The 18,086-nt window shown below is 37.1% G+C and overlaps 1 protein-coding gene and 1 pseudogene across 2 annotated transcripts; both read left to right on the top strand.

Moving 5' to 3' along the window:
• Nucleotides 1-510: 510 nt before the first annotated feature.
• LOC132142589 (regulator of G-protein signaling 12-like) lies at nt 511-13,610 on the top strand. Of its 2 annotated transcripts, XM_059552563.1 has the most exons (13): nt 511-678; nt 4,571-4,740; nt 5,132-5,224; nt 5,483-5,626; nt 7,092-7,271; nt 7,947-8,091; nt 8,317-8,411; nt 8,721-8,915; nt 9,187-9,260; nt 9,454-9,580; nt 10,002-10,848; nt 11,497-11,593; nt 11,865-13,610. In XM_059552563.1, the coding sequence occupies exons 1-11, from the start codon at nt 561-563 to the stop codon at nt 10,158-10,160; spliced, it is 1,500 nt and encodes a 499-aa protein (XP_059408546.1). In that variant the 5' UTR covers nt 511-560; the 3' UTR covers nt 10,161-10,848; nt 11,497-11,593; nt 11,865-13,610. The 2 variants fall into 2 exon arrangements, with proteins under 2 accessions (XP_059408546.1, XP_059408547.1); XM_059552564.1 differs by lacking the exon at nt 11,497-11,593.
• The window catches only part of LOC132141684 (uncharacterized), a 26,593-nt pseudogene continuing 19,973 nt past the window's right edge, over nt 11,467-18,086 (top strand).

Genomic DNA, 18,086 nt, shown 5'->3' with positions numbered 1-18,086 from the left:
ACACACACACACACATATACACACACACACACACACACACACACATATACACACACACATACACACACACACACACTAGCATTCAAAAGTTTGAGGTTGTTTTCAAAGAAAGTCTCTAATTTTTTAGAAATCTTTTAAAACATTCTAAATGTCTTTACTGTCACTAGTGATTAATAAGAATTCATCCTTATAATGCAATATTAATTTCTTTCCATGGTTATGACTGTAGTACGTATCATTTGACCCTGCATAAATGGGTCTTCACTCTGAATATATTACTGATGAAACTGTAATAAAAATGAAATGCACTGTACACTATCTAAATTTTTTCCAATTTAGTAGAAATTCTATGACTCATCATTTGTCATGTGGGATCAAAAGGTTTCAGTCTCTTGCTAAACTGCAAAATGACATGCTCAGGCAAATCAAAAACTGGGCGGTACTAATTTCACAATGGGCGGAGTCTGAAATATCAAGATATTTCTCATTATCTTAGAGTGAGTTAGGAAGAGTGTGTGAAGGACTGTACCAGTAAAACAGGAAGAGCCGGTGTGTGTATCATGCCACCAGAGTACCCTGCTGTGTTGCAGACTTCAGTGTGTGTTTGTGTTGGTGAAGAGAGTGACTTACACATGTCTTTCTGTGTTTTCTTGCAGTCTGCGGCTGTCGCCGATGGTGGTGAGTAATTAATACATTTTTCAATGTCAAAACCTGCAACCGCATCTGATCCTCTTATTTAAAGTATGTCTTACTTTTGATCCACCCTGATGTTTTTTTTTGGTCACACTTTCATCCTTGAGTGTCACTTCTTTTGTACTCTTGTGATCTAATTACTTCTACATTTCTCATGTATACATTACTTTCACCTTATTGTGTTCTTTTGCTATTCTGCTCTTTTTTCACTCCAGTTTCATTTTTGATGACTTGTATCAGGCTCTGTGTTGTTTTCTATACCGTGTTTTCAATGTTAATGTAGTTTATAGATGTACGCAAATTAGGGTGAAAGCAAACACAATTTTGGCTGCTTTTTTTTATTTGCCTGATCTCTTAATAAAATTATCTTTCTATTCCCAATGCCATCCATCCATCCTCTTATACAGCTGTTTTTGCTCTATAAGTGCTTGTTAGAAGAATATAGACTATCATTTTAAAGTCTCTGGGTCATTTTGTTGGTGTAAACAATGTCATTTAAGTTCATTTGGTTTTTTGAGGTCAGTTGCAACATTATTTGTGATCCGATTTCCTCTGAAATCACAAATTTACTATTGCATAATGTTAAAATGAGACCAAACTAATTTTGATGTTTTATTACGTGCCACTTTAAACATTCAGCCCAACTTCCTATTTTTATACAAAACTATTCGCAAGGAACAGCACCAATGATTGTAAAGTAAGTTATATGTTGTCTGATTCATCAGGCCAGAGCAAGTTAAATCTCTGTATTTCAAGTCTGACTGCACTAGGAGTGAACAAGCCCTAACTACCTCCCCTCTCCCTCTCAATGCCTCAATTAACATGTGTGAATGTGTCAGGGATTCTGGGAATGTTTGCTTAACGTTGCCGGTCAGAGCCGTAGATCTTTTAGCCTTATGCATAACAAAAGGCACAAAGGGACAAATGTATGCATGCAAAACTATGAGGAACTTACGGTTACACTATTTCGTCCACTTTAGATGTTCTACTACCTATAAGTAACTACATGTGAAACGAACTATCATTAATTTGCCACTGCATGTCACCTAACTCACAACAAGATTATTAGTAGACTGTTAGGTTATGGTTAGGGTTAGTAGAATAATTTGATGAGCTTGGAAAGTACTTATAGTCAGTAAAATGTCTGTTGAGGAACCATCAAAATGATGATTTAGCAGATACTTCCACTAATACTCTAATGACTAGAAGTTGACATTTAGTTACAAAGTTACATATTGTTAGGAGTATTTTTGAGGGCTATTGAAATAAAGTTTTATCAACTTACTTCAGTGGGCTGTTTCTTTTACGATCCAGTAGTAAAGTTTTTAATGTTTGTGTTGTGAATGGGGACACAATAGTTTGTGGCTTTATCAAGCTGCCCTTCAAACACAAGGATCATGAGAGGATCTGAATTGAGTTTAGCCCGGCTGGATGAGTGTTCAGGTGCCGGGGCCAGTTTTTTTATCCCTAGAAACTGCTCCAGGATCAATTAACGGCATGGCAGGATGTCGTATATCTGCCTCTGAAAGCAGAGAGATTGAGTTAAGGACCACGAGTAACGTCAGTAACACCCATCCATCTTGAGATCAAAGTACAAATCTCAGCAACCTTTCGTTTTCTTCATTATTCTTCTGTCTTTAGACTTGAGCTGTGTTCTTGTAGAGTGTGGGTTTTACAGTGTGGACCTCTCATTGTGTCAGATTATTCAGTGTAAAAGATGTCTGGTTCTAGAGATCAGTGACACGATGCTTATTTTTTTCCGGTCAAGATCTCTTAATTTATCTAAAGTGCAATTCATAAATACAATCACTTGAACTATGACGAATGTTTTTAATTTCTCGTATTTGACATTTTTGAATTGAAATTCATTTCGATAATTTTGGGGAGCAAATAGACATAACATAGACATAGCAAATAGATAATAGACATAATGAATAATAATAATAATAATAAAAAAATTGATGTTTGAAAAAAAAACCTTTAAGTAGTATTATAGTGGCAAATAGTGCAATTATCTTAATCTTAGAGAAAAAAAGTAAAACACCTTGAACAAATTTGAGAGAAAAATTAATACAAAATCAAAATCATGTGGTGCAGCCAACTATCATGTTGAAAAAAAATAACCCCACATAAAACAGGAAGTGATATCATAGGACATATGCAGACCCTCATGACTGTGTGTCAAGGCCTGTAAGTCTCATATAATTAGTATAATCATATAATTTGACATTTTTATCACAAGACAATGTTACATCAGGTTGTGAAATGTCATGTGGTTTGACTCCCCCCAATATATATATATATATATATATATATATAATTTCCATATAATTATATTAATAAAAATATAATTACTTAATTTATTAATACATAACATAGATTTATTTTTATGAATTAATCATATTTGTACAAAAAATACATTACCTTAGAAAAACATTTGTTAGAAAATTATTAGGATGCATATGTTCTTATCATGGATACTCTTATTTGTAATTGACCCCTATTACAACTGGGCAGGTGGACATTATGCAACATAGTCAAGATGAAATGTGTATATGTGTGCAGTTTGTCTTGGGTTTTGGTGCTGCTGTGTGGCTGTGCTGGTCCAGCATTAATATTGCAGGTTCTTGTTACCTCTACCGTCTAAGTTTCCCTCCCCTCTCTACTTTCAATAATTTAGCATCTTCCCGTTCAGAGCTTTGTGCACAGGCCACTCTATCTGTTTACTTCTGTGCATGCATGTCGTCTCGTCGCTGTGTCCGTTTTGTGTCGTAGTGTAGTTATTTACTAGATGCTTATGATGTCTGCAGTCAGCATGTACATTAGCTGTATGGACAAGTGATAGCTGTTCATCCTCTGCACCGTGGTAGTGTGTGTTTGTAATGTGGGTTGATGGATGTCAAAGCCTGGCGTCCAATTGGCATGAAATACCTAGTAAAGTGGCACCACACAGGCTCGTACCAGCTTTACCCAGGTAAGAGCTTGTGCTGATAGTGACCCACGGTCTGCTGAGATTCTTTCGGAGGTGGTCTATCTGAACCTTAACATTTGGATTATTCTGAGTCCTTTTTTTTGGCATATGTTTTATATTCAGCTATGCTAAAGCCTTTGCTGTAAAACTGTCTTCTGTTCATTTGAGTGGTTTTGAGGATCACTTTAAGGAATAGTTCACCTTAGTCATTATTTCTCACCCTTATGTTGTCCCAGACCACACAGAACACAAAAGTAAATCTGTTTATAGTAACATGGAATACAGTCATATGAACCACTTTTATGTTTGTTTTTTTCTTTTTTTTTAATGTTTGATGCTCCGATAAAATAACAGCATATGAGTTTTTTTGGTAAACTGTGTATTTAAAGAAGGATTCGTTTTGTAACTTTAATGTTTAGTATTTAATTACAAGAACTCACCAACCAATCAGAATCACCCAGAAACTAAAAAGAGAGTTTCTGACAGCAGAAGCAGCGGTAAAAAGTATCAGGTGGTTTGAAGAAATCAGGTTAAGGGCTGATGAAGGCCTTTAGATAAGTGGAGAAACATCTTGAATGTGTCGTATGTCACGTGTTGTTCTAGCTCTGATGTTTTTGTTGTTTATTTGCAAATGCAAAATGCTATTTTTAGAAAATGGTATTAGTTTAGAGCACCCTCGCCCTTATTCAGGAATCAGGATTACATAATTCAGGTCACGTTGGGCATCTGCTGATTTGAAAGAGTTTATATTTTTTGGAGGGTTACTGTGTCTGTCATATGCAATATTTCAAATTGAATGAAGAAAAAGCTTCATGATACTATATATTTCTTCTTTAACAAAAATAATTGTGCCACTGTGTTTGGTATGAATAATAGTAACATTGTTATCTCTTTGTTTGTGCACAGAGCTGAACAGTGTGGACCTGAAAGGCTGCGGCAGTGATAACAGTCTGAACAGCAATGCCAGCCTACCTAGCGTGCAATGCCATAGACGCCACACTGAACGGCGCGTTGCATCATGGGCCGTCTGCTTCGAGCGGCTGCTACAGGATCCCGTCGGTGTCCGATACTTCTCGGTATGTTGGATCGGTCCGAGTCATCCTTTTGCACAGCAGCTGCAATTCTACATAATAGAGAGTAAATGTCAAGCTTAATGCATTTTTCTTAAAATGTGAGGTCCTTAGATACTTTCTTATTAGAAGTTGTAAAGGCTTTCTCAGTGAGTTTGTATGAGGAACTCGATGAATTCAAGGTCTCAAACAAAACCACCAGGAAGTGTTTGAAAGGGATTTTTTTTTTTTGAAAAGCAAAGAATGCTTAGAGAATTTAGTTCAGCCAGTGAGTAGTAAGTAAGTTGAATTTTTTAGTTTAAAGGTAAAAAACAAAATGTGCGTAGGACTTTATTTTGTATGTTTTGCAGTATAATCAATGATCTTTAATTTATTTCCTTTTCTCTTAATCCTGCAGGAGTTTCTGAAGAAGGAGTTCAGTGAGGAGAATATTTTATTTTGGCAAGCATGTGAATATTTCAGTCATGTTCCTGGAACAGACAAGAAACAGGTATAAAGCCCACATATTTACCAGTTGAATTTAAATAATGTAAATTCAGATTAATTAATTTATTTACTTATTTTACTTAAGTAAAATTACTTAATCACAAAAAATATCCCATGAATTTTTGAGACTGTTTATTAGATCTTTTTTGTCTATAGCAGTTTATTTAGTGTAGTAAATACAGCCTTTGCGTGGACAGGATGAAATAAACAATGTTTTCATTTGCTGTTTGATTGTGACCTTGTCGTAACTTTTGGCCCCCAGCTGTCCCAGAGGGCCCGAGAGATCTACAACAGCTTCCTGTCGAGTAAGGCCACCACACCCGTCAACATTGATAGTCAGGCTCAGTTGGCTGATGACATCCTCAACGCTCCGAGGCCAGACATGTTCAAAGAGCAGCAGCTACAGGTAAAACAGGAAATGCTCAAATTTGGATTCTTTACTGTAACCTTGGGGGTACAGCACTGTATTTTTAAATAAAAAGCTTTAGCACATAATTAACAGAACCTAAAAATTTCCCAAAGCACGTCAGGCTGCGTCGGTGTCAGGCACATCCTAGAGATTTTGAAATGTTGGAAAATCCATGCCCTTACCTGCCTTAACCTGTCTTTTTATGTGGTTCTGCTTGACGCCTTTCCCAGACCAGTTAATATACAGCAGAACAATCAAATGATTTCAGTTATTGTTTATATCATGACAACGCTTGTTATTTTTTAAATGACTGTGTACCCTCCTCTGCATGTCTGTAAGGCATTACCATCACAACACTGTTCTTGAGTACTGTAGGCAAGATGTGATATAATAAAGTATTTTGAATTCAGCTCTGTGATATCATAAGATCATGAATGGAGCATCCTGTAGACTCCAACCGCATGATACCATGAGGAACCTGCGGGCAACCTTTGTGCTTGTAGCAGCAGAGAATGTGTTCTTATAAAGTGTCTTTTAAGGCGGAGAATCACGTAGCAACATTTAGAGGCTCCTGTCTGGCTGTCACCTCCTTATCCAAGATCTCTGTAAATCACAAACTCACATCACAATTATGCTGGCCACGTTTTGCAATGTCAGGTAACTTTAGCTGTTCTGTGGTGTAATGCACAACCCCCGCAATCCAGGCCCTTCCTTTTTTCCACCCCATTTTAAAATTTTTCTGGATTTGTCATTTAAAAAAAGGTGAATCTGGTGCCATAAAAACGGTGCCGTTTTTAATTAAGCTTGCATTTTGTTCAGGAAGATATTTTAATGTTTTTGAAACGAGCCTCTTATGATGAACAAGGCTGCATTTATTTGATTAATAATATTATTCAATATTATAACTGCTTTCTATTTTATTGTTAGATGTAGGTTATTCATGTGGTTGCAAAGCTAAATTTTTAGCAGCCATTATTCCAGTCTTCAGTATCACATGACCCTTCAGAAATACTTGTTGAAAGCAGATTTTTGTTTACTTTTTTTTTTTAATATAAATTAAAAGTTTAAAAGAACAGCATTTATTTGAAATAGAAATCTTTTGTTACACTGTATATGTTTTCACTGTCATTTTAGATTAATACATCCTTGCTGAACAGAAGTATTAATTTCTTTTAAAAAAAGAAAAAAAGACTGATCTCCTTTCAACTTGACCGGAAGTGTGAATTATCGCAGCTGATAAGACCCACACTGGTGGTCGTCAGCATATGTTGTTGATAAGGATGCTGGTGACCCCACTGGTTTGCCAAAGCAGCTCCACCAGCAAGACTAGAAAAGCTATGCTACTGTAGTTGACAAACATAATAAATATTGATATGCTAGACCAGTATCGAGATTTGTGTCATGTTTTGTGTCTTGTAAGAAGCTGGTTTTACAGTGCAACTCTTCTTTTTTCCCTCAATAGATCTTTAACCTGATGAAGTTTGACAGTTACACTCGCTTCCTAAAGTCCAACCTGTATCAAGAATGTATGCTTGCAGAGGTGGAGGGCCGTCCTCTTCCAGACCCCTACCAGGTCCCCAGTAGTCCCACGTCCAAACACAGCACAAGCTCTGACCGCTCCAACCTCTCTACACCTAAAAAGGTACACACACATACTTGTGTTTACTTTATATCTTACGCCCTTCATTTGAATGATGACAGCCAGTTGACACATTGACTTCCTTTGAAACATAATCACAAAATCAAAGATACCCCCAATTATCTCTCAGTGGAAAGTTTAATAATACCTTCAGTAGTTTATGTTCATGAACATTTATCAGTTATGAATTTATGACCTTTGTAACTATTGAAATATGATCTGTTCAGCATTGCAGAATGTAATAATATTTATAGATGTAATTTGAAGGTTTTACCATCATTTGGCTAAAATGTCTCACATTTATATTGTCCTTTAAAGTAATTTGTGACCTATGTATATGGGAATGGCTTCACACTTAAAAGTATTTAAATGCAATTATCTAGTTGCATTTAAGGTGTGAGACTGAACCTATTGTCAGCATTCTATTATTCTTTACGTAGTCAAGTGTTAATATAGTTATCACAGAAGTCATCTCAGTTAATATCCCACCATGCCTTCCAGTCAGATTTAATTTAACTCTGTAAATTCCTGACCGGTTATGCATCTCATTTTTATTCTGCATTTCAGTGGTTCATTGGTCACCAGAGAGTTTTTTTTTATTGTCTGTTGCATTGGATCCTTGTATAACACCTTTGTGTTTGAGTGTGGAAAATAATAGAACATTTTTTGAACGTGCAGGATGACAAAAAGAGTAAATCGGGAAGGTCACTAAATGAAGACAGCAGAGATGAACATAGCGATAAAAAGAAAAGTGTTTTCTTCTCCTGGTCCAGAAATAGAAGTTTCGGAAAAGGATCTAAGAAGAAGGACCTTGGAGACTACAGTGAGTGGGGGACATCAATACTGATTCTGTTAAATTATTGTTCTGCAGTTTAGCTTTATTAAGTTTCTTTGTATTAACTGTGCACTTAAAATGCTCAAACATACTTTTCATGTCTGCATTTTGTTTCTGTGCTTCTTTTCTCTATTTGAATATTTCCTCCAGTGTCTCCAATTCCCTGCATTTTCCAGTATGTTGGTTACAAATGATATTTCTCTTGCACCACAGGCTTTACTGGTAATAACGGACGGAGAGAATCACAGGGCTCTTTGTCGTCTGGTGCGAGTTTGGAACTTGCAACCTCTGGGTCTGGAAAAAACGAGGTGAGTCAAATGTGTCTGACTTTATGGTAATCTGTCTAGGATTATTAGGATTTTGTCATAATTATCAAATATAATGTATTGTATTAAGTCAACCCAGTAAGTTAATAATGATGATTATGATGATGGTCATATTATTATTATTATTTAAATATTTATATGTGGTAGAATTGTTTTATAATAGTTATTTGTTTTTCAGAATACATCCTCCAATTATGAGTATCAGCTCCAATTTAATATAGATTAATATTTTTGTGTTCAATTAATTTGTTTGTATTGCTTATTATTCCTTTGTTATCCTTTGTCTGACAGGGTGAGGTGTCGCGTAACTCCATGTCGTTGTCTGAGCGTGCCGTGCGTCACTGTAACATTAACCTTCCGGATGGTTCATGCAGCTCGGTACCCATCAGGCCTGGCGTCTCCATCAGAGAGCTGCTCTTAGGCTTGTGTGAGAAGCTCAGTATTAATCTGGCTGCTGTGGATCTGTTCTTAGTAGGAGGAGAAAAGGTAACATGCCTATCATAGTGCACTTCAGATCACCATCGCAGAGTGTTATTTGTTTTGTTGATAAAACTATACTATAATAGTAACCATTAATTAAGGTACCTTCAGTTTTGCTTTTGATTTTGGCCTGTCCACCTTGAAAGGTTACAGGATGGTTTCAGCATGTGTGTGTTTGTGCTGAGTGTTGCATTTATGTGCGTGTGCGCGCATTTGCATCATTTGATACTGCAGTGCTGTAATGGACTATAATAGCATGTATTGTCCTTGTGTAAAGCCTTTAGTGTTGGACCAGGACTGCATGACACTGTGCTCCAGAGATCTGCGGCTGGAGAAACGTACGCTATTCCGGTACACAGCTGTTTATGTTTTTTATCTCGCTATCAATTCATTCAGCTTTTCATCTATCATTTTTGTCTGTCTTTATAATTCATCAGGCCTCTTTTTCTTTTATACTTTTTAAACTTAACTGAAGTCTTTCATTATCATTTTGTTAAGTTTATTTTTCTTAACTTCTCTCTCTTTCTTCATCTCCCCCTCATAGACTGGATCTGGTGCCTATAAACCGTTCTGTTGGGCTGAAAGCAAAACCCACCAAGCCAGTTACAGAAGTGCTGAGGCCGGTGGTGGCCAAATATGGCCTGAACTTAGGAGACCTGGTGGCCAGGATAGTGAGTCAGCATTTGCTTATTTTAATTTATTTATTTATTTTTCTTAGAAAAGAGAGAGGTTTTACGAGTGGATAATATAGTATCTTGCATCTTGGATGTATCTCATTTATTGGATATATTGGCATGCATCTTAGAAAATGTTTTAAGCACAATATTGAATTCCAAAATTCTCACCAGAAAACATGATGACAGTGTGTTTGTGGGTTAAAAATCATGTTGGGTTATCAGGTTTCACATCAGGTTTTCACAGGTTTCACAGTATGTTTCCATCATCTTGCTTGTTTAGCTGGTTTGGTTTTGTAGCACATAGCTATATGGAGATGGAGGAATATGAGCTACTGTACCATAAAATGTGAAATATATGCATTTTGTGATTTTGTGAAAAGGCTACTAATTAGATATGTTGTTTTTGTGTGGGTAGAGTGGAGAGAAAGAGCCGCTGGATCTTGGGCTTCCTATATCTAATCTAGATGGACTGAGGGTGGTTCTGGAAGCAGGAGACCATGTTCCAGGAAAAGGCAAGATGCACATACACATAACAGGACAGACATCCTTCGCATCATCCAGTCTGACTCTTTGATTTTACACACTGTGAAAAAAATATCATGAAGGTCAGAGAATTTTATTTCCTACATATGTATTTTATAGTTATCTAGATCTGTAATTCCTCTTGATAGCTGTATAAACAATTAGGCATCTGTAAGGTCCCTTTTGAAATAGAAATGCACTTTAGTTTACTTTTAAAAAGAAATAATACACTTTAAAAGAATATACTTAAGTGCAAACTAAATGGAATGGTTTAGACATTTAATTGTGTGTTAATTTCAATTAAATGAAAATATATTATTGTTGAATTTTATTATTCTATTGTTTTTGAAATATGGTTGTAAGAGTGCTGCCAAATATTCTGATGAGCATTCATGGTAAACTAAAATATACTTTAATGTGATTTGTTTTATTTACATATATTTGTAATGATGAAGGTGCAATTGCGTACATTTAAAATGTATTAATGTAATGTAATACAGAATCACATACTACAGTAAAAATTATAGTCAAGTTCATATGCGTTAGTATGTGTCAACACATCAAAGTAAGTGTACTCATTCACTTTGCATTATGAAAGTAAAATGGGTTATGTATGCCTTGCTTGCTCTTAAGCTTGAACAGAATAAGTTAACTTTCTCCCTCTCTAAACAGACAAACAAAAGCTGGTCTCATCTAAAAGTCTTGGTCCACCTCTGTCTACGCGAAGCCAGTCTGCCACAGTAAGACCTCGATCTCCAAGATCATACATTTTCATCTCCTTGTCTTTCTTTCTTTGTGTTTTTTGGCCTGTGTGTGGGGAGTCTGTGCATGGATGGCTTCCCTGTTTTTTTCTCTGGTCTGAAGGCTGTGTGTTTCTCTGCATTTCTGGGCCTGTGGATGATCTAACCCCACTTCTCGGATCACAGCAACTCACCTCTTGGCCACTTCCTTTCCTTCAACACACCACAATGTTGTGAGGGGATAGCAGGCTCTGTCCGCCAAGAGTTCCTTGGTTCAAGGGTTCTTCCCTTGTACAGACTCTTTCATCTTAATAGTTGCTGGTAGCTGTGTGATATGTTGAGAGAAATGGTGGAAAAACAAGAAAGTGGAGCGTAGATGTTTATTGATTTTGGGCTTGTGGTGGCATGCTGTGCTGGTGGTGTTTTTTTCTGCAGTGACATGCTGTGCTGTATGGAGATTGACTTTAGTATGCTTGCACAAGTAGAGTGAGTATGTACCCTAGCTTTAGTGATAGTGACTAGAGGCCCACCCGGTACCACTATTAGGCCCCAGTAGTTTTAGCCCTGCGCCCCAGAGAAAGCCTTGTAGAAAAGGCGGCTCTCATCCACGCACCCTTAATGTGCCCCATTCTCATTGTCGCTACCCAGGGGGAGGACAAAGCGGCAGGAAAGGCTTCGGCTGTGAAAACCAGGGCCCAGGTGGAAAAGCGCAAACAGAAAAAGCTTAATATAGATGAAGCTGAAGGTAAAATACTATTCCCCTTTCACTTTCTTGAATAATCTCTCTTTCTTTCACCTGGTTAGGTGGTGAAGTTGTTCTTGGCTACATCTTATGCTAACCAATCTCTGTAGCAACACTGGCTGATGTAGCTAATGCTAACACAAACACACTGTGCAGCTGCGGTTAATCTGTTTCTAACGTCTTGCAAGAATGCTTTCTATCTCATGCTCTCTCTAAGATGTGCTTTTTAGTTTCCAACATAAAAAAATACAGTTTGTGTTTGTTGTTCAACTAGAATTCTTCGAGCTCATATCCAAAGCACAGAGCAACAGAGCTGACGACCAGCGGGGTTTGCTGAACAAATCCGACCTTGTCCTTCCGGACTTCCTGCGCCTCGACACGGAAGCAGACAGCAACAACCTCAGCTCCACCCCTGTCTCCCACAAGAGCCGGCCCCGATCCAAGGAGAACGGCTCCGCACTCAGTGCCAGTCACCAATCGCAGAGCTTAGATTTAACGGTGGATGGCACAGTGCCTAGACGTGCCCTGCTTCCTTCCAATAACGCTCTCAGAAACGCAGCAGGCCGAAATCTACCACCATTTAGTTCCTCACTATCCCCAGTACCACACTCGCAAAGAGGGGGCTCGTCCGGGATCACAGACTGGAGGAGTGATGGAGGGTTCCAGGCACTGGAGGAAGATGAGAGCAGCACGGACCTGACATTTGTCGCAGAAGGCGACATCACAAGCCCTAACAGCTCTCTCCTTCACCATTCCCCTATGCCTCTCCTTCCCTCCCCAGACCGACTGCACCTTCTGAGGGAGGACACTTTCCAGGACAGCTGGGCTCGATCAGGTACCTCTCCTGTGTGAACAAACTACGCTCGCATGTGTTATCCTCACCTCTCTCTGGTCCCTCCTGAAGATGTGTGTGATTTCTGAGTGCTGTGGATTTGCTGTGTTCCTCATCATAAGCCCTATGCCAAACCCTGGCAAAACCACCTCCATCCCATGTACATTTGACACCCTTTAAGCACTTTAATGAAGAATCGAAAAAGAGACTTCTACCTACAATGCATTTGACAGTTTATTTTCCCCTGAAAGTATTTTAAAACAACTAGCCACACACAATCTTGACAATCATTGACTTTACCCAGCTTTTATTCCACTGAGAGAAACAATAGAATTACTGTAGCCAGTCGGACTGATTTAAGGTTAGTAGTGAACTGTCTTCCTTGCTTTCTGCATAAATCTGCCCTCTGGCTGATCACATGATGGCCTTAACAGGAGCCACGACTGACTGAACTAAACATGTGATAGTTCTTCGACATTAAATATAAACTACACATCAGACTTGGAGTGTTTGAAGTGACAAACACCCTCGTTTATGCATGATTATATTTATCTGTTCAAAAGAGTTGTTCAAATGATGTGAATACACAAAATGGACTAAAACTTAAATGGCCTCAATCAGTTTTAGTACGACAAAGGCCTCACCTTACCTCTCAATGGTTACCAGTAGCGTGCCTTCCATGAACCTATCCATGAAACCTAAATATATACAAAGAGTCTTCAATAACTTCTCATGACCTCACATTTCTATATTTCAATCTTAAATTGAGACCTCAGAGCTTTTATTTTTTTCATTTGTCCATCGTATTCTTACGTACATGCAATTCAACAATGTGTAGTTACGCAGATCGCTTCCTGTTTATCACCATGACATCACTTCCATGTTTTTTTTAAGCTACGGTATCATATGTTACTTATGTAATATAATCCTAAAAAAGGATTAATTTATCCAGGATGAAACTTCAGTATATCTTGATAAAATACTAAATGTGTACATAGTTTCTGTTACATATGTGTGATTTATTGCTATGTTGAGTTGCCGACATTGTTAAATTGTTCTCCATTCAGTTCCTTCCTGTAGCAGTCTTTTTTGTAGACAACCAATATCTCTACTTGGAATGATATTTCTGCAAACCTGTAAATAGAGTTAAATAAATGTTAGGGGTGAGATCTTTCTCCCTTCCTCTTATGTCTGTGTCTTGTTCCGATCTCTTTCCAGTTTTCAATTTCTACTATTTCTTAGGCCTGAAACATACTCTTAAGTACATAAATACACATGCTTCCAACTATGCAAGTTTGAGTTCAAGCATTGTTGTACTCCAAAATGTGTTGGCAAAATTCAAAATGCACAAGTGTATTCTCAGTCTCATGTTTAATGCCAAAAAAATTAAAAGGTAACCATTTTAATTTACTGTACTCATGTACAGTAAAGAGGAGTCTGCAATTGGAATGTGATGGCCATGTATTGTTTAGTAAGATCATGTTTCTGGCCTTAGGGTCTTTCTGGCATGTTATGGTGTTGATAAATGAAACTGCACCTCAAGAATTTGGAGGACTGAATTTATTTTATTTTATTTTTTTAAACCAGAATTTCCCTAAACAAACCAAGTTCAGTACTTACTCTTGAAAAAGTAATCTTGACAAAGCTATTTGAAACCAAACCATGAGTTGTCAAACATTTGTAATGTTACAAAGTTTTTTTTTCTTTTAATTTTGTTCTTTTGAATTATTTATCAGAGTTTAAAAAAAAAAAAAAATTATCACGGCTTCCAATACTTAACAGCACTGTTTTTTTTTTATTTTTTACTGATAATAATAATAATAATAATAATTCTTTAAGCAGCAAATCAGCATATTAAAATGATTTTACTGAAGGAAAATTTATTCTTTGCCATCACAAGAATAAATTACTTTTTAAGAATAAATTACTTTTTTCTTTTTACATTTATTTTTTAATTATTTTATTATATATATATACATATATATATAGAACATAAGAACATAAACTTCTTTCAAAAGCTTAAAAATTCCCATCAACCCCACACTTTTAACACAGCAGTGTTTAGTATAATATGAGTGAAAACAGCCCCACTTTCTTGAGCGTTCAATTAAAGACAGAAGCCCAAATAATTCTCAGATAATATAGTTTATTATTTCCTTTTCCCTTTTATGAAATAAATAATTCAAGGTTGACATGAAGCATTCACCGCACAGCTGATCACATGATGAAATGTTCTCCTCTCAGAAGCGTTTTTAATAACTCCTTCACATTCTCATCCACTTCCCCCACCGTCTGTTTAAGCGAGGCTGTTCTCAGTGCATTAGCTATGCACAGAGGCCTAGTTAAAGTGAATGGCTGGTTAGGCAGGCTTTATGTTGTTTTGGGCTCAGACAAAACCAGCCTCTGTTTCTCTTCAGTGCTCCCTCTCTCGTCCTCCACCGGAGGAAGTGTCCTAATTCTGCATTGTCTCACTCAGTACATTTTCACGCTCCAAAAGAAGGGAAACCCTCCACAGACAGAAATCAAAATGCTGTCGTAATTTTACCTTTAAGCCACATTGTTGCGTGACTACCCCCGACGCTCCCTTCTTCTGTAGATTTCGATGCCTGTACATACATATCACTTATAATAGCTAAACTACTGTCATGTTACTCCAAAATATTATTAGCGTTGTTACTTTTAGTTCTATATTTACAGTACAAACACCTGCAAATTCATGTAAAAATTACAAAATCTTTTGGAATGTCCGATTCTTTGGAATATTAGAATTATGACTACATTTCTAGATCAAATTCTAATGACTAACATTTCAGTTTGGGGACGTTTTAATGGGATTAAAGAGTTTAAATCATCCTACTGAAATTGATTTTTGTAACAAAGGCCATAAAGCTTGAACTCGTTGAATTTACTTCAGTTAATAACTCCAAAGAGACATTTGCTATTTTATTTGTTGGACAAGAATCCCATCTGGATGCTCATCTCCACCAAATACTCACGAAGCACTGAAGCATGTGAAGGACCCAATAAATACACGGGACATGTCCAAGTGTTTGTGGTAAGACATGTCCCCATGAAGAAGAGTCAGAAAGAAAATCACCTCAAAGTCACTGCTGACACAAAACCCTATGTTTTCCCCCACAGTTATACAAACAGTTACAGCGTGTTTACAATGAGCAAATGCATTACAATGTTTGCTAAGTGAGAAAGTACAGTCTTAGGAGGCTTGTAAACTTCAGAAAATACAGAATTTATCGGACATTCATCATCAGCACTGGCATACTCTGAAAAGATATGGCGCTCCATCTAGTGGCCATGGCAGATAAGTGATTATTGGATTACTGACTGTAAAACCTTGACTGTAATGTGCCAATAGCTTTTTTTTTTGTCATTAGAGTTTAGACATGGACTATTTATAGTTTCCTGTCAGTTAATCATGTCAGGAGAGACTAATGGCCGATACAGGCTTTACAAACAAAAATCGCTTCTGTTCAGGCAAGTAGTTTTATTTGGAGCCACAAGGGGGCAGTGTGTCTGTAAATAATTATTCTACGACACAAAACAGCTAAATTCAATAGACCATGATGTGCACACACAGTCGAACTCAGTTCTGCCTTTATAGTCTTACCTTTTCTCTTGCATTTACCTCTAGCACATATATTTAACACTTAGCACTGTGTAGATAACCAATAGCCTGTCCAATTGGTTATAATCATGCTAATAAGTTTGCATCTGCTCTGAATGAGTCTTCTTAGGGGCATTAGTAGCTTTAAATCAAGCTAACAAGTCACAAGCCACTAATCTCATCACGTGCTGCAACGTCTTCTAGTCCAATTCAATGGCATGTTGTTAAGCAACCTGATGATGAGCTATAAATGTGTTTTGTAACTATCCTGCTGAAGAAAAAAAAATTAAAACAGGTTTTAGACACTTTTCAAGTGGTTAGGCTGGGAGACTGGGTGTGATAATGTGTGTAGAAGAGCAAAAGCCAACACATCAGTCTTGAACCAGTTTTGATTGGTGAAACATACAAGATAAATTCAATTAGGACAATCAAAAGAACATGGGGGAACATTCAAGGGTTGCTTTTATGTCCCTAAAGAGCTACCATCTGCACTGACCTCCAAAAAACATAGATCCAAACCAAGCCTAATATTGAGTATATATGTCAAATTGATTTAGATGGACAAAATAAACGTTTTATTACATTAACATTGACAGAAATTCAAGTTTTATTACAACCTGTGTAGCTCAGTAGCTTTATGTGCCAGTAGAAGACATTGTTCAGCCTTAATTTTGCAAGACAGGGATGTCTTAAACATGACTGCTGCTCTTATTAATCAAGTCTAGTGCTGGATGTGCTGTTTCATGTTTCTAAGTCTCTAATATCTATTACACATTCACTACCATTCAGTAATAAATTAATACTTTTAATGTGCAAGAATGCATTCATTTGATCAAAAAATGAAAGCAAAGATGTTTAGAATGTTACAGATTTCAGTTTCATATAAAATCTTTCATTAAAAGAATCATGAAATTTTTTTTTTATCAAGGTTTCCATAAACATTAAGATGCATAACTGTTTTGAGCATTGATTATAGTAAGTAATGTTTCTTGAGTACAAAATCATCATATTAAAATAATTTCTAAATGGATCATGTGATACCGAAGACAGGAGTAATGACTGCTGAAAATGTTTTACTGTATTTTTGATCAAATAATACAGCCTTGGTGAGCATAAAAGATTTGTTTAATTTGAAAAATCGTACTTAGTTACGTATAAATCAGATACGAAATCTAAAATCTCAGCACTCTCATGCTGCACCACCAAAACACATCGCCCTTGTGACATTCAGTTTTGAGGATTCTGTTAATGTCTTTAAATACTGGCATGTCTTTGAATAATGCAACACATGGATGTGGGTGTAAAGCCACATTCATTTAATTGGAAATGACAAAGATAGCACCATAAAAGAAGCCCATATGACTCCATATGGCACTGTTTTACAATTTTTATCTGCTGAACAGGGCAAAATGTGTTTGATAAAAAAAAACCAAAAAACATACTGTCTGCCATGGCTAGGAAATTATTTGCAAAGGACACATCAATAATTCTTTGTATCTGGTCACAAGACATGGAGATCTGGCATTTGACATAATTGATGTCAGATCTGCGCATAGATTCATGCTAAATAAGTCAAATCTATGTAGAACATGACCTTGCTTTTTCCAATATATTTTCATGTTTTTTATTCATCAACATTCCTGCAAAAAAAGTGCACTTTTAATTAAAATCGTAATATTTGCCCCTCTCTCCTTTTGACTATCCTTCCTTAGTGAAAAATGAAAGACGTCAGAGAGAGAGGACCAGTGTTTCCAAAGATTCCCACAGGAGGACGCCCTCCGCCCCACCTCCCCCTCCCCCACCCAGGGTCAGAGGGGGCAGCAAGCGGGCTCCTCTCCGTGTGCGAGGTGCTCTTGACGTGGATGGGATCCGATGTGATGACTGGAATGGAGAACTTGGAGGCTTAGAGAGGGTGGTTGGTGATCTGAAAACCAGCAAAGGAAGAATGAGAGCAGGAGTTTACCAGACCTCAGGCCAAGCTGAAAGGTTGCCCGTGAAAAAGCGTATTGATCCAACCCCCAAAACAGCAATTAAACCTTCAG

This window comes from Carassius carassius, chromosome 6 (genome assembly GCF_963082965.1).
Source record: "Carassius carassius chromosome 6, fCarCar2.1, whole genome shotgun sequence".
Classification (NCBI taxonomy): Eukaryota; Metazoa; Chordata; class Actinopteri; order Cypriniformes; family Cyprinidae; genus Carassius; species Carassius carassius.
Note: the sequence above shows the minus strand (reverse complement) of the source record. Positions and strands in the feature narration are given on the sequence as shown.

Bases quoted from the DNA above. Each gene is read 5' to 3' on its own strand.
- LOC132142589 (XM_059552564.1), top strand. From the start codon at position 561: ATGCCACCAGAGTACCCTGCTGTGTTGCAGACTTCAGTGTGTGTTTGT. The intron at 8,092-8,316 runs GTGAGTGGGGGA...CTTGCACCACAG, and splicing joins GAAGGACCTTGGAGACTACA to GCTTTACTGGTAATAACGGA. The intron at 8,412-8,720 runs GTGAGTCAAATG...TTTGTCTGACAG, and splicing joins CTGGGTCTGGAAAAAACGAG to GGTGAGGTGTCGCGTAACTC.